The sequence below is a fragment of the Mus caroli genome, chromosome 19 (genome assembly GCF_900094665.2).
Source record: "Mus caroli chromosome 19, CAROLI_EIJ_v1.1, whole genome shotgun sequence".
Taxonomy (NCBI): domain Eukaryota; kingdom Metazoa; phylum Chordata; class Mammalia; order Rodentia; family Muridae; genus Mus; species Mus caroli.
Window position 1 is genome coordinate 257,962 of NC_034588.1, and position 13,120 is coordinate 271,081.

Genomic DNA, 13,120 nt, shown 5'->3' on the forward strand with positions numbered 1-13,120 from the left:
CACAAGTTAAAACTGTCTATAAGCTTCAATAAACAAGTGAAGCCCCAAAGGAAAAGACAAAAGCATTGACTGCCAGGCGAGTGAGCTTCTCTCTTCCACAACTGCAGTGTAGATTACCATCTGTAGAGACATGTGAGCAAAGGCCTGACATGGGCATATGTCTCTGACTAAATTCTTGGGGGGAAAATGGTATCCTCCCACACACACCTTTATTAGCACAGACAAATACACACACTAGCTCAAAAATTAAAACAAACAAATGAAAACTAACACAGCTCTGTGGAAGATAGAAGGTGGAGTGTCCATCTACCTTTCTGGGAAGCCTCAGCATTCATGTCCTGTGGGAAACGGTAACATTTCTGAACAACACAGTCTGGAGAGATGATACACAATGGGAATCCACACTAGAATCAGTAACCTAACACTTTTTTAAAATGATAATTAACACCCCCCCTCTTTCTGTGGGGGGTATTGTTTTTGAGACAAAGATTCAAGATATACTTCAGGCTGGCCTCCAACTTTCCTGCTTTAACTTTCCACTTGCTGGGATTTCTGGCAGGAATCACCATGCTAGTCGTGGTTTGTCTTTCTCAAAAACCATGCTGTAGGCTGAAGAGATGGTTCAGTGGTTAAGAGCACCAGCTCCTCCCCCGAACACCCAGGTCTGATTCCCAGCACCCTCGTGGTGGTTCACAACCATCGGTAACTCTAGCTCCAGGAGACTGGATACCTTCTTCAAGCCTCCAGGGCCACCAGGTATGCATGTAGTGTATATACATACATGCAGATAAAACACCCACACATATAATATTTTTTTTAATCTAAAAGCATTATTTAAAAAAAAAATGTCAGGTCAAGCATACCGGAGCAGAGAATCAGAGGACAGTAACCCAGAATGCTTTCATGTAAAACTAAACAAACGAGCAGCATTGGGGCTGACTTTCCAGAGAAATGAAACCTACAGGCAAAACACCCATACACACAAAATTAAATTAAAAATTTATACAACTGAGCCTCTCCTTAATAGTTTCTAATACATTTTACAGGCAAGTAGAAAACCTTGTAAGAAATCAAGGTCTGCTCAAGAATACAGTGAAGAACAAGCCTATTTATGGAAAGCAATCCCTACGGACTCTGTGTATGTCATCGCTCTCTACTACCAGCACTGGCCAGGCCCCTAGGAACTGAGAGCTCCTGGAACCACTGAGCTTCACCCAGAGGGGAAGAAATTAGTCTCAATAAGCCCAAGAGTTCTTGCAGCAGAGTTGTCCCTTAGCGCCCAGCATACACCCCTGGAATGTATGAAGAATACCAACTCTGGCAACAACAGCAGCTACCATAAGGGAGCATGAACTCTAGGATGCTAGAGAGGTGAACAATGTTTCTAGATATAAAAAAAAGCCCTAGGATTAATTTTTACTTTGTATGTACGTACATACGTATGTATGTATGTATGTAAGTATGTATGTATGTATGTATGAATGAACCATGTATGTGCCTGGTGCTTAAAAAACCCGAAAGAGAGTCATACCCCTTTGAACTGAGGTAGGGACAGTTACAGCCTTTTAGGTAGGTGCTGGGAACTGAAGCCAGGTCTTCTGCAAGAGCAGAAAATGCACTTAGCCGCTGTGCCATTGCTAAAGACCCCTAAAAACTTTTTAAGCAGACTATTTAAACAGAGAGTAAAATCAACCTCTACGAAAAACTACCCTTGAATAAAAAATATCCTCTGGCTAAAAGTCTGTTTTCCTCTGCCCTGCTAATCCATTCTGCTTATTTTCCAATCTAACCAGCAATCCAGAAGCATGAGAGGAAGATCTAAGGCCTTGAGTACACTCTGAATCACCCTAAAACCAACTCCTCCATGGACATGAGGTTGACCCTATTAGGAAGCTGTTATGTCTATACATAATGATTGACTTTGGATAATCCCATACATCTTGGTGTGATTCTTGAGAAGTGATGCTATAGACTTCAGAGATATAAATCCCGACCCCTCAAGACAGGGTTCAATGTGGGGCAGCCAACTCAAGCTTCAGACCCACTGCCACATCTGTCTCTGATCTCGAGAACCAGGGAAGGAGGTGAGCAGATGGGACAGGATGCACTGTCACAATGGCTGTCTCTAGCCTCCACACCCAGGCTGAACCAGTTTGAGTCTCAAAGTCAGAAGTGAGACTATGAAATCACTGTTAGGTTCAGTGATGCCTGCTAAGTTTTAGTCAGACTTCTCAAGATGTAGATGTAGCCCCATCATCTACGATAAAAGTGGGTATAAAAGAAAAATTGGTGTGAACGGAGATTTATCACAAAGCAGGTTTAGCATGACCCACCTCTGGGAAGGAGATGGTGTTCTTCTGCTCCTCACAACTCAAGAATAGCAGGTAATTATACTGTTCTACACAACCCCTCTGATTCCCTTTACATATACGCATGTATGTTCTGTGGCGAATGAACAGTTTTTATATGAAAAAATAAGTTGTGTAAGAGAACTTACATCTTCTTCTTGCGATGGGTGAACTATTTCCACAAGCCTCTGGATAATTCTCTCCTCATTTAGCCACTGCAAAACACATTGTACAAGTGATCATAGCAACGAGTGGCTCCTGCTCAAGCCCCAGTGAAGATAACATACTGGAAATAGCCATCACACTTTAAGTAGAATTTACAAGTTTCTCTGGACTTTGAACACTACAGAAAATTAAAAAGTCCCCCAAGGAAAATACAGTGAATATATCATTTCAAGAATGACCACATTCACCAACAACTCCAAGTCCCAATAGCCACCCACTCAGACAACACTCAATGATGGTGACTACTGGATATTCAACATTTACATAGCTATACTTTCACTACTGAGAGCAAGTTCATAGTAGCTTTAGGAGAGTGTCAGCTCTGAACTTCAGATGAACTAAGAACAACGCCTGTACCAAGCCTCTGGGTTAGAAGAACCCAAGATAAAAAAAGGAGCTTTTAAGCTGGGAGGTAGCAGTGCATGCCTTTAATGCCAGCACTGGCAGAGGCAGGATCTGAGTCCAGATCAGCCTGGTCTAGAGTGAGTCCCAGGACAGGCAGGGATACACAGAGAAATCCTGTGGAAGGAAGGAAGGAAGGAAGGAAGGAAGGAAGGAAGGAAGGAAGGAAGGAAGGAAGGAAGGAAGGAAGGAAAAATGGGAGGACCGGGTTAGATATCCAAACCAAATTCTCTACAGGAAATACTAGGGTCAGACTGAGACAACCTAAAAGCAGATGATAGTCACCTGCCTGTCTCAAAGGTAAAGCTGCTGCAATCATTATAATCTCTTTGTAACTCTACATGAGATGCAGTGAACAAAAACACAGAAGGGATCAGAGTGAAAAAAATAATAATGATAAAGGACAAACCAGCAAGCTTAATATCAGCTCCGTAAAGGGTCAGAACACCATAAACTATAAGGCAGTTTAGTACTGAGAAAGGCCACCACCTGACTCCCAAAGGTGGGAGAGAATAGGGTTGAGGGCAAGAAGGCAAATACAATTTGATAAAGGCAGAGAGAACAAACCCCTGATGCTATCTATCTCTGGCTCTTTACAGGAAACATATCAAAGGGCAATGCAAAGACTAATGGGCAGGTTTATATCAGAAGCCGCCCAACAGCTATGTGTTATTACATTTAATTGTTCTGTGTGTGTACATGTGTGTCACAGCATGTGTGTGGAGGACAGGATGTCTTGTAGAAGAGGGTTCTTTACATCTTGTGGGCTCTGTGAATAGAACTCAAATGAAATGGTTTGGCAATGGGTGCTATTACCCACTGAGCCATCTTACTAGCCCTTAGGATCTATTTTAAAAATACATTTAACATCTTCATAAACCTAAGATCTAATTTTATAAATCTCCCAGAAATTACTGGGTATGGGATGAAATTTCTCACAATCTTACCTGAGGCCACACTCTAATAGCAATGCCCTAGAGTATATGAATCCTGACCATGAGAAAGTCTAGGTGAGCTAACCAGTTTTGAACTTCTATCCTCTGCATAGCTATTCACAAGTACTTGTGACCTTAAAGACTTTAAGAAGGGGGCTGAAGAGATGGCTAAGCAGTTAAGAGCACTGGCTGTTCTTCCACGGGTACTGAGTTCAATTCCCAGAAACCCATGGTGGCTCACAACCATCTATAATGGAGTCTGATTCCCTCTTCTGGTGTGCATGAAAACAGAATACTCATATACATAAAATAAATAAATCTTAAAAGAAAAAAAGAAAAGACTTTAAAGAATTTCCCACTAACCTACTCTCCCATTACTAATCACACAGCTCTCCCTAAAAGCATACCTCTTTAAAAATAGGCTCTAAAAGTTTCAACTCAGAAGTAACCAAAGGAGTAGTGCTATTACAGCAAACCACACTGATAAGACTTCCCTGTGCACCAATCCCTCTTGCTCTAATAGTCTTTCCCAAAATTTTGAACCCCTTTTGAGAAAAGACCCAGATCTACACACAAAGGAAGACACACAAAAGAAGCAAGTCCATGGCACCAGCTTGCAGTACTCAGCTGGTTACCTATGTAACCTTGACAGATCTAGCCCTGACCTATCAAATAAAGAAAGCATGATGGGCATCTTAGCAGTGTGTGCCCTGCAGTGGACAACCCTCGGCAAATCTTCCTTTCACAGACCTTCTTTCTTGGTTTGGTCCCTTAAGTCTTTAAAACTACAATTTTCAATGAAAACTCTTTTTCAATGAATACAGGTTTCCCTTCTTTTGAGACAGGATGTCATTATGTTGCCCAAGCTATCTAGAACTTAAAATCCTCCTGCCTCAACCTACAGAGTGCTGGCATTATAAGCATGTGCAACCACAAGTGACTGGGGATCAATTAAGATATGGTTCTGGAATGCAAGGGTAAGGACTCAGCGAAAGCCTTATACTCAGATTATCCAAACCTCCCTCAAGTCCAGTTTCACTTAAGACATCTATCTACTCATAAACTGCACATAGCCTAAAATTGTCTGAACTTATAAGCAGTCCCCTTTCATGCAACCCCACTCTTCCTGTTTGTCCTCCCATAGGAGGCACACACATTGAAAGCCTTGTCCTGCTTATACCTAGACCCAGCTTTAGGATAAATCCTCAACTCACTCACCGTCAATGTAACAAACCAACCAGCAAAGGGCAAATAACACAGAATCTGAAAGCTCTAGGGATCTATACATCCTGAGCCCTAGTCCTATAAAGTCTGAATCTCAGGCTGGTGAGATTGCTCAGCGAGTAAGAGCACTGACTACTTTTCCAAAGATCCTGAGTTCAAATCCCAGCAACCACATGGTGGCTCACAATCACTCATAATGAAATCTGACGCCCTCTTCTGGTGCGTCTGAAGTCAGCTACAGTGTACTTATGTATAATAATAAATCTTTGGATCCGAACAAACAGGGACTGAGTGAGTGGAGTTGACTGGAGCAAGTGGGGTGGACTGGAGCAAGCAGGGGTCTTAAAAATTCAATTCCCAACAACCACATGAAGGCTCACAACCACCTCTACAGATACAGTGTATCTCAGATACACTAAATAAATAAATAAATCTTTAAGAATAGAAATAAAAATAAAGTCTGAATCTCAGATGGTGTGGTTGCACATGCTTTTAATTCTAGCACTTGGGAGGCATAGAGACTTATCTGAGTTTGAGACCAGCCAGGTCTATACAGTGAGTTTCAAGACACTCAGGGTCACGAGGAGAGCCCAGTCTCAAAGATTAAAATCTGAATCTTTGTGTTGGGACAACCATCTCCTTGCCTCATCCCCAGGCCCCCTCATTCTGTAGAATTCCCCCAGCACACAGGAGCCCAGTGGCCAACATAACAGCACCCCCAGCAGTTTAAATCTCTACTCACATTCAGAACATCTTGCCTGGGTTGTGGAGGCTCAATACATGTCAAGAGCCTGAGCAATAAATCCATGATAGCAGAAGTTCCTATGTGCTTTATAATGAGATCCACAAAATCACGCTTCTTTTTCAAGAAATCCACAATCTAGAGGAAAACAAATCAAACTGAAAGATGCGTAACTTCAGACATATAATCTAGAATGACCAACATTCCTCAAATCCTGCTAGACAGCTTAAGAGCAAGCAGGTACCGAATCAGCAAGCACACGGGGAATCTGGCTAACAGCTGCAATATTCAAAACCCTTAAAATTGACATGCATCCCCATTACAAATAAAGCGGACTGAACCTTTGCCTTCTGTTTATTTTCATTGTTCATTCCCTAGCAACAGCTATCTACAAACCTACAAACAGCTAAAGAACATACAATTTGGGGTGGGAGGGCTGCTCTTCTAGAAGACCCAGATTCAATTCCCAGCATCCACGTGTTGGCTCACAACCAGCTGTGACTCCAGTTTTGGGGTGAGTCAAAACCCTTTTCTGGCCTTGGTGGGCACCAGACATATACATGGTGCACATACATGTAGGCAAAACACCCATATACATAAAATGAAACAAATATTTTAAAAATATAGATACTACTTTATGAAACAATCCTATTAGACTTAAAATTAAAATGCAGAATATTTTAAAACGAAGGGAGATTCAAAGCAAAGCTGTTTCTAAGTAGCTAACCTGCCTGGTCACAAGGTGATTTAGGCTGCACTGCTGCATGTATGACTAACAGGAGGCTGGGAAGAGGGGGCTGTGCTGAGTGGGAAAGAACTTGGAATGGAAATGATGCTCTGTCCTGCACCACTTCCTATGTCTTCTTATTTGTGTCTGTGAGCCAACAGCATCTATTAAAACTCCACCACACATCCTAGGAGAGCTTAGCAAAGTGGTGGAGTTTTTTGTTTCTTTTTTAAAGATTTACTTGTTTATTTATGTATATGAGTATACTGTAGCTGTCTTCAGACACACCAGAAGAGGGTACTGGATCCCAGTACAGATGGTTGTGAGCCACCATGTGGTTTCTGAGAATTGAACTCAGGACCTCTGGAAAAACAGTCAGTGCTCTTAACAACTGAGCCATCTCTCCAGCCCAATAGGGTTTTTGTTTTTGCCACAAATTTTCACTAAGCCCTGGAAGGTGAAGATTCATTGTTCTAGATGAGAAATCCTAGGCTCAGACATGTTAGTATCTGCTACAAGTAAAAGGAAACTGTCCTGGGATTTAAACTAAGATCTGCATCCCATGAGAGTCACAGGACTGCTACTGAGCTGCACAAAGAAGGTTAACAGCCAGAAAGAACAGCTAGAACTAAAACTGCCAAGTAACTTCAAAATGAGTCACTATACTGTTTGTGTAGACGATGTCAAATGGACACACCTCTTCAAGGAGTGGCAGCCATGCCAGTCACAGCTGAGTCCTACAGCAGTCTTTGAAAGGCGGCGAGAGAGGAGGAAAAAGTCACAAATGGCCAACTACACATGGCCAAACTATACCTGCATTTCATGGCAGAAACACTGGTCCTAGAGCCTACAGGCATAAAGCTTAGCTGGTGCTATGAACAATTCAGCATAGACCACAAGGCCGATTTCATTGTCGAAGAGCTAAACCATTCAACACTGCCAACAGTTGGACACCCTGTTCTAAAGGCTGATTACACCATGTGAATGTGGACTTTTGTCAGCGCTGACAGTGCCTAAGTCCTAACCAACACTACCAAGCAACAGGAAACAAGCTTTTATTAAAAGACAAAAGCAGCTACACAAGCAACACTGATAATGCTGTACTCTCATTATCATCCAAGAACTTGACGCTAGAGAGACAAGGAGCAACCAGGTGACAGGACTCTTCTTCATTCAGGGTTCAACTGACACACATCATCGTTAGACAGATAATAGAACTGACTGAGCTCTGGTATCAATAACACAGAGATTCAGAAAGTCTTCCACATACTTTCATGATTTATCTTATATACACCAGAAATCATAGCTCCTCAGCCTGGGTCTAACAGCAGATGTAAGATAAAAACATAAGCCGGGAGCCGGGCGTGGTGGCGCACACCTTTAATCCCAGCACTCGGGAGGCAGAGGCAGGCGGATTTCTGAGTTCGAGGCCAGCCTGGTCTACAAAGTGAGTGCCAGGACAGCCAGGGCTACACAGAGAAACCCTGTCTCGAAAAAACCAAAAAAAAAAAAAACAAAAACAAAAAAAAAAAAACAAAACATAAGCCGGGCATGGTGGCACATGCCTTTAATCCCAGCACTCAGGAGGCAGAGGCAGGCGGATTCCTGAGTTCCAGGACAGCCTGGTCTACAAAGTGAGTTCCAGGACAGCCAGGGCTACACAGAGAAACCCTGTCTCGAAAAACCAAACTAGATAGATAGATAGATAGATAGATAGATAGATAGATAGATAGATAGATAGAGATAAAAACATAATGAAGCATGCCTTACTAATGGAGGCACCCATCTCTGAACTAACTGTGCCGGGTATATGATGGCTTGCAATTGCCGATGATATTTTGATTTCTATGTAGAGGGCAGAATGGGAGACAATTTACACTACTGAGACCATAACTTAGGGATTGTGACTCAAGGAAAAGGATCTTCCTACCAACACACTTGGGAAAGTTGCCCTATCAAAATAAAAGCCTTACCTGAACACAAAGAACACCATCTTTCTAAAATAAAACATGGTCCCTGACTTAACAGAGAACAGAACATAATGGGCCCAAAATAGTTTCAGTTCTATCATGTGTGCCGACCACAGAGCAAAACCAAGTAACTGGAGACTACTGTCTACCATGAAGAATAAATACCAGGTCTGAATGGCTTGACCATGTTCATCTCTGCTTGCTGCAACTGATCTGTCAGCTTGTACTCAGCATCTGCTGCTCTAGCTGTTTCTTGGAAGTGAGCTCTTGCACTCTTTCACAACAATATCCACTAGAGAAATGGTTCTCCAATTCCAGCAGGCAATAGCATGAACTGAAAGATGCGCTAGAAACCCCCACTGTCAGGACTCCTGCACAGCAATGCTTTAAAAAAAAAAATCTCAGTAGATGCTGTTGACACTGATCCAAAGGTCACACTTGGTGAACCATTCCTTGGGAACGGCATTTCCACATAAGTCTGAATTAGAAAGGAAAAGGTGTCAAGGGGTGGTATCTATAAGAATACTGAGGTGTGTACCTTTATCCAGTGCGATAGACTAGGACTGCTGAGACACAAGGGCATCCAGGTATCTAAGCTAAAATAAATTACCAAAGTGTAAAAAGCACTAGTCAGGAATTCATCTTCAGGACTACCTGATTCTAGCTTCTCTTGAGATCATCATTAGGGAACAACTAAACAAAGCCAACTGTTAAATCCAAAGGGTCATTAGATATGTACTCAGATTCAACCTGCTACTCTCACAAAAATGCTTCTGATTATGTGTCCAGAGAAGAAATCAAAGTCTGCTAACAAACAGAGCTGAAGTTCTTCAAAGAGTATGTCAAAGGAGAAATACTCCTTAATGTGGAAACCAGGGTTTCTCAGACTCCTAAAGACCTAAAACACACTCTTCTGTAGAAAATGGCCATCAGGCAGACTCTGAGCACCGTAGCAAAGTTCCTGGCATCGTCTTGAGGATGCACAGCCCAGATACTTACCTTTTAAAACAGTATTTACCTGTTCTGGTTTTCTGCTGATAAGAATACTTAGCACCTTGCTGAAGAAACTGGCGAGTAGCGGGTTCAAGGGGGACTCATTTAGGAGGAAGCTATACAACTTCATTAGCAAGGACTCATCTTCCCCCAGTCTATCATTCATCTGGGAGACATCAGATGTGAGCAACTCACAAGATATATTTGGATACCTAGAAGAACAGGACATTACATTATCATCTAATGGAAACAGTTTATGGCATTAAGTACAGCACACATGAGGAAAGTCTCCTAAAATTCTATCAAATCATCAAAACCATCTACAAGGAATTAAGAGCGCCTTCAATCCATTCCATCCACCTCTAAGTTAAAAGACATTTTCTACTTTGTCCAAAAAATTGCCTTTAAATCAAATGAGATGACTCAGAGGTTAAGAGCACTGGCTGCTCTTCCAGAAGTCCTGAGTTCAAATCCTAGCAACCACATGGCTTACAACCATCTGTAATGGGATCTGATTCCTGGGTATGTGTGAATGAAGACAGGGCACTTATATACATAAACCTTAAAAAAAAAAAAGAATTTGTTTCTGTTTCAACACAACTACAGTGCATGAACAGGACTCATGAGTCAAGTATGCCACATTTTAACAGAACTCAGTGAGGGTACAGAGTCCTGACACAGTCCATGTGGACAGAGATGTGGCAAACTCTGAAACAAGTTAAGGGTGGCTGGTTTCCAGGAAACTACTATACACAGATGACTTTGAGCCTGCTGTAGGTTTATGAGCAGGCCACTGCTCAGTTTAGGTAGGTTACAAGTGATATGATAAAGTTCTAATAAGCTAGCAATCGATCAGTCTCCACCCATCTAAAGAAAACACCTATCACAGTATACAGAAGGGGCAAACAGTACATCAGCCTGAGGTACTGGGAGATGAGGGAAAGAGTGCCATACACACCTATGCTTTAGATAAGAGCCTTCTGTTAGGGGTTGAACTGCTGCTGTGTACATAAATGCTAAATTCTTCTTTCTTTTTTTTTTTTTTAAGATTTATTTATTTATTATATGTAAGTACACTGTAGCTGTCTTCAGACACTCCAGAAGAGGGCGCCAGATCTCGTTACTGGTTGTGAGCCACCATGTGGTTGCTGGGATTTGAACTCTGGACCTTCGGAAGAGCAGTCGGGTGCTCTTACCCACTGAGCCATCTCACCAGCCCCAAATGCTAAATTCTGAACCTCAAGTTCTGGTTGCCCATGATGAGCAGATTCTCATGTACACCAGATTTTGTTGTATAAACCTTACTCCTCAATTTAAAGCTATTGGTTAAATAAATGGGGCTATAGCCTTACTGGGGAGAATAGATATATGTGGACTTTCAGTTATGGGGCTGAGGATAGCAGGCAGGGATCACAAAGAAAGAAAGAGGAGGAAAAAAGAAGACAACAGAAGAAGGAGAAAACAGGAGGTCTCCATTAGACGTGACCAAGTGAAATGCCCTGAGGATGGACTGATGGAGCAGTAATAACCCCAGCAAGACTCAAACAATAAATACTTGAGGAAAGCATCTGGAAAATTAACAGTCTAGCCTATAGAAAAATAGATTAGGGGTAATTTGCCCAGTAATTGTGCTAAAGCTGATTTAAAAATCCATAGGACTCTGCCTTGATTACTAGGGGCTGTCTGAGTCATATTAATAACTAATATAATTAGTAAATAACATTTTAAAACCCATTTAGAGTCATCTAAGATCTTGTGAAGCTAGGGACAGGCAAGAACCCAGCCAACTGTCATTCTTCACTGTGATCTCACTCAGTAGGCCATAGGCCTACAGGTAGCAGCTGGAATCTGCTCTGCATAACTCCTTGCAGCTTCTTAAAAATCTGCAAACTCGGGTTAGCGAGATGGCTCAGCAAGTAAGGTATTTGAACTGAGGAACTTCAGAAGGACCTCAATTCAAATCCCAACAACCACATGGTGGCTCACAATAATCCGTAATGAGATCTGACGCCTTCTTCCCATGCGTCTGAAGTCAGCTACAGTGTACTTATGTATAATAATAAATAAATCTTTGGGCTAGAGCAAGCAGGGACTGAGTGAGCAGGGTGAACCTGAGTGAGCAGAGGTCCTAAAATTCAATTCCCACAACCTAACAGCACATGAAGGCTCACTCCATCTGTACAGATACAGAGTACTCAGATCCATAAATACATCAATCAATCTCACAAACAAAACAAAAATCCAAAACCAAAAACCCCTGCAACCTCAACCATGTTTGTCTCTGATAGTCAGACCACTCACTCTGAAAACCAGGCAGTAGACATCTGTTCTCCATGCTCTCTGAACTGCCAACCACCTCTCATCCTTTTCTAATGGTCACAGGAGACTAAGAGAGACTCATTAGGCAACACTGTATCTGACCATAGTTCCCTTCTCTGCTCTAACATATTCTTCCATCAACCTGACAGGAGAGCAGCCCAGGTCAAGGAGATAAAACAACAGCAGTGGCTATATAATACAGCACAAAGGGAAAGACTGTGGACTGGAGTATATGACACATATGAAGGCAAGCAGGTGACCACTGAACCCAAAAGGGGCTGGGATAAAACTAGATAAATAGCATGAGACTGTCTCCAAAAAAAACCCAAACCAAACCAAACCAAAAACAAACAAACAAACAAACAAACAACAAAAAAAAAAAACTGATGCAGGAGGAAGACAGAAAAGAAAGCAGAACTGCAGGTATGTAGGCATGTAGACTGCACTACCCAACAGCTGTCTTCTGGAAGGTTCTGTTCCATTAGTCTCCCCTATCTTGTAAAACAGCCATTCACCAATGCCACAGCAGACTTCTCTACTGTAACCACTGGCTAGGGACAGAAATACACAGTGGTTACATTTGCAGCTCTGGAATTCATACGAGGATCACATCCTGCCTTATCTACTTTCGAGGGGTGCATTGTCCTTCCTCAGTTTATAGGCTTGAAACACATGATAGGAGGTGGGGGGACTGGCATCAAAAAGGTGTTTAACGGGTGACAGCAACTTTACTCACTATTTTCTAGGACAGTGGTTTTCAACCTAATCCTGCTACCCTTTAATGCAGTTCTTCATGCTGTGGTGATCCCCAACCATAAAATTATTTTTGCTGTTACTTCATAAAGGCAATTTGCTACTATTATGAATCCTAATATAAAAACCCATGTTTTTCGAGTCTTAGGAAAGTTTGAAAGGATCATTTGTACCCCAAAAGGTCATAAACCACAGGCTGAGAACCACTGTTCTAGGATAAACTGCAGTAGGAGGAATTGGCAAAGTTACAGGGCATTCCTAGAAAGCTCACTCCTTTGGCTGACATGGCTTCCTCTTTACTGCATCATTCCTGATAGTGTACACACGGATCACCATTCCTTCCATTTAGGAAAACAAGTAAAACACCTACACCTCTCCTGCCTCCATATCTGCCTTTGGCTACCATGTGTTCTCTTACTCTCTTGTTGGGAAGTGACCTGAAGGAGATGTCTTGGCGTGTCTTTCACTCTTTTTCAGAGCCA

At 42.1% G+C, this 13,120-nt stretch overlaps 1 protein-coding gene across 12 annotated transcripts in view; it reads right to left on the minus strand.

Annotated features, from left to right (window-relative positions):
- The window catches only part of Ppp6r3 (protein phosphatase 6 regulatory subunit 3), a 120,432-nt gene that overhangs the window by 56,607 nt on the left and 50,705 nt on the right, over positions 1-13,120 (minus strand). For all 12 annotated transcript variants that reach the window (XM_029472606.1, XM_029472605.1, XM_029472614.1 and 9 more), the window contains 3 exons: positions 9,592-9,778; positions 5,877-6,014; positions 2,498-2,563 (listed from right to left, as the gene is read on the minus strand). In XM_029472606.1, the coding sequence (XP_029328466.1) occupies positions 2,498-2,563; positions 5,877-6,014; positions 9,592-9,778 (391 nt within the window). The remainder of the gene's footprint in view (positions 1-2,497; positions 2,564-5,876; positions 6,015-9,591; positions 9,779-13,120) is intronic.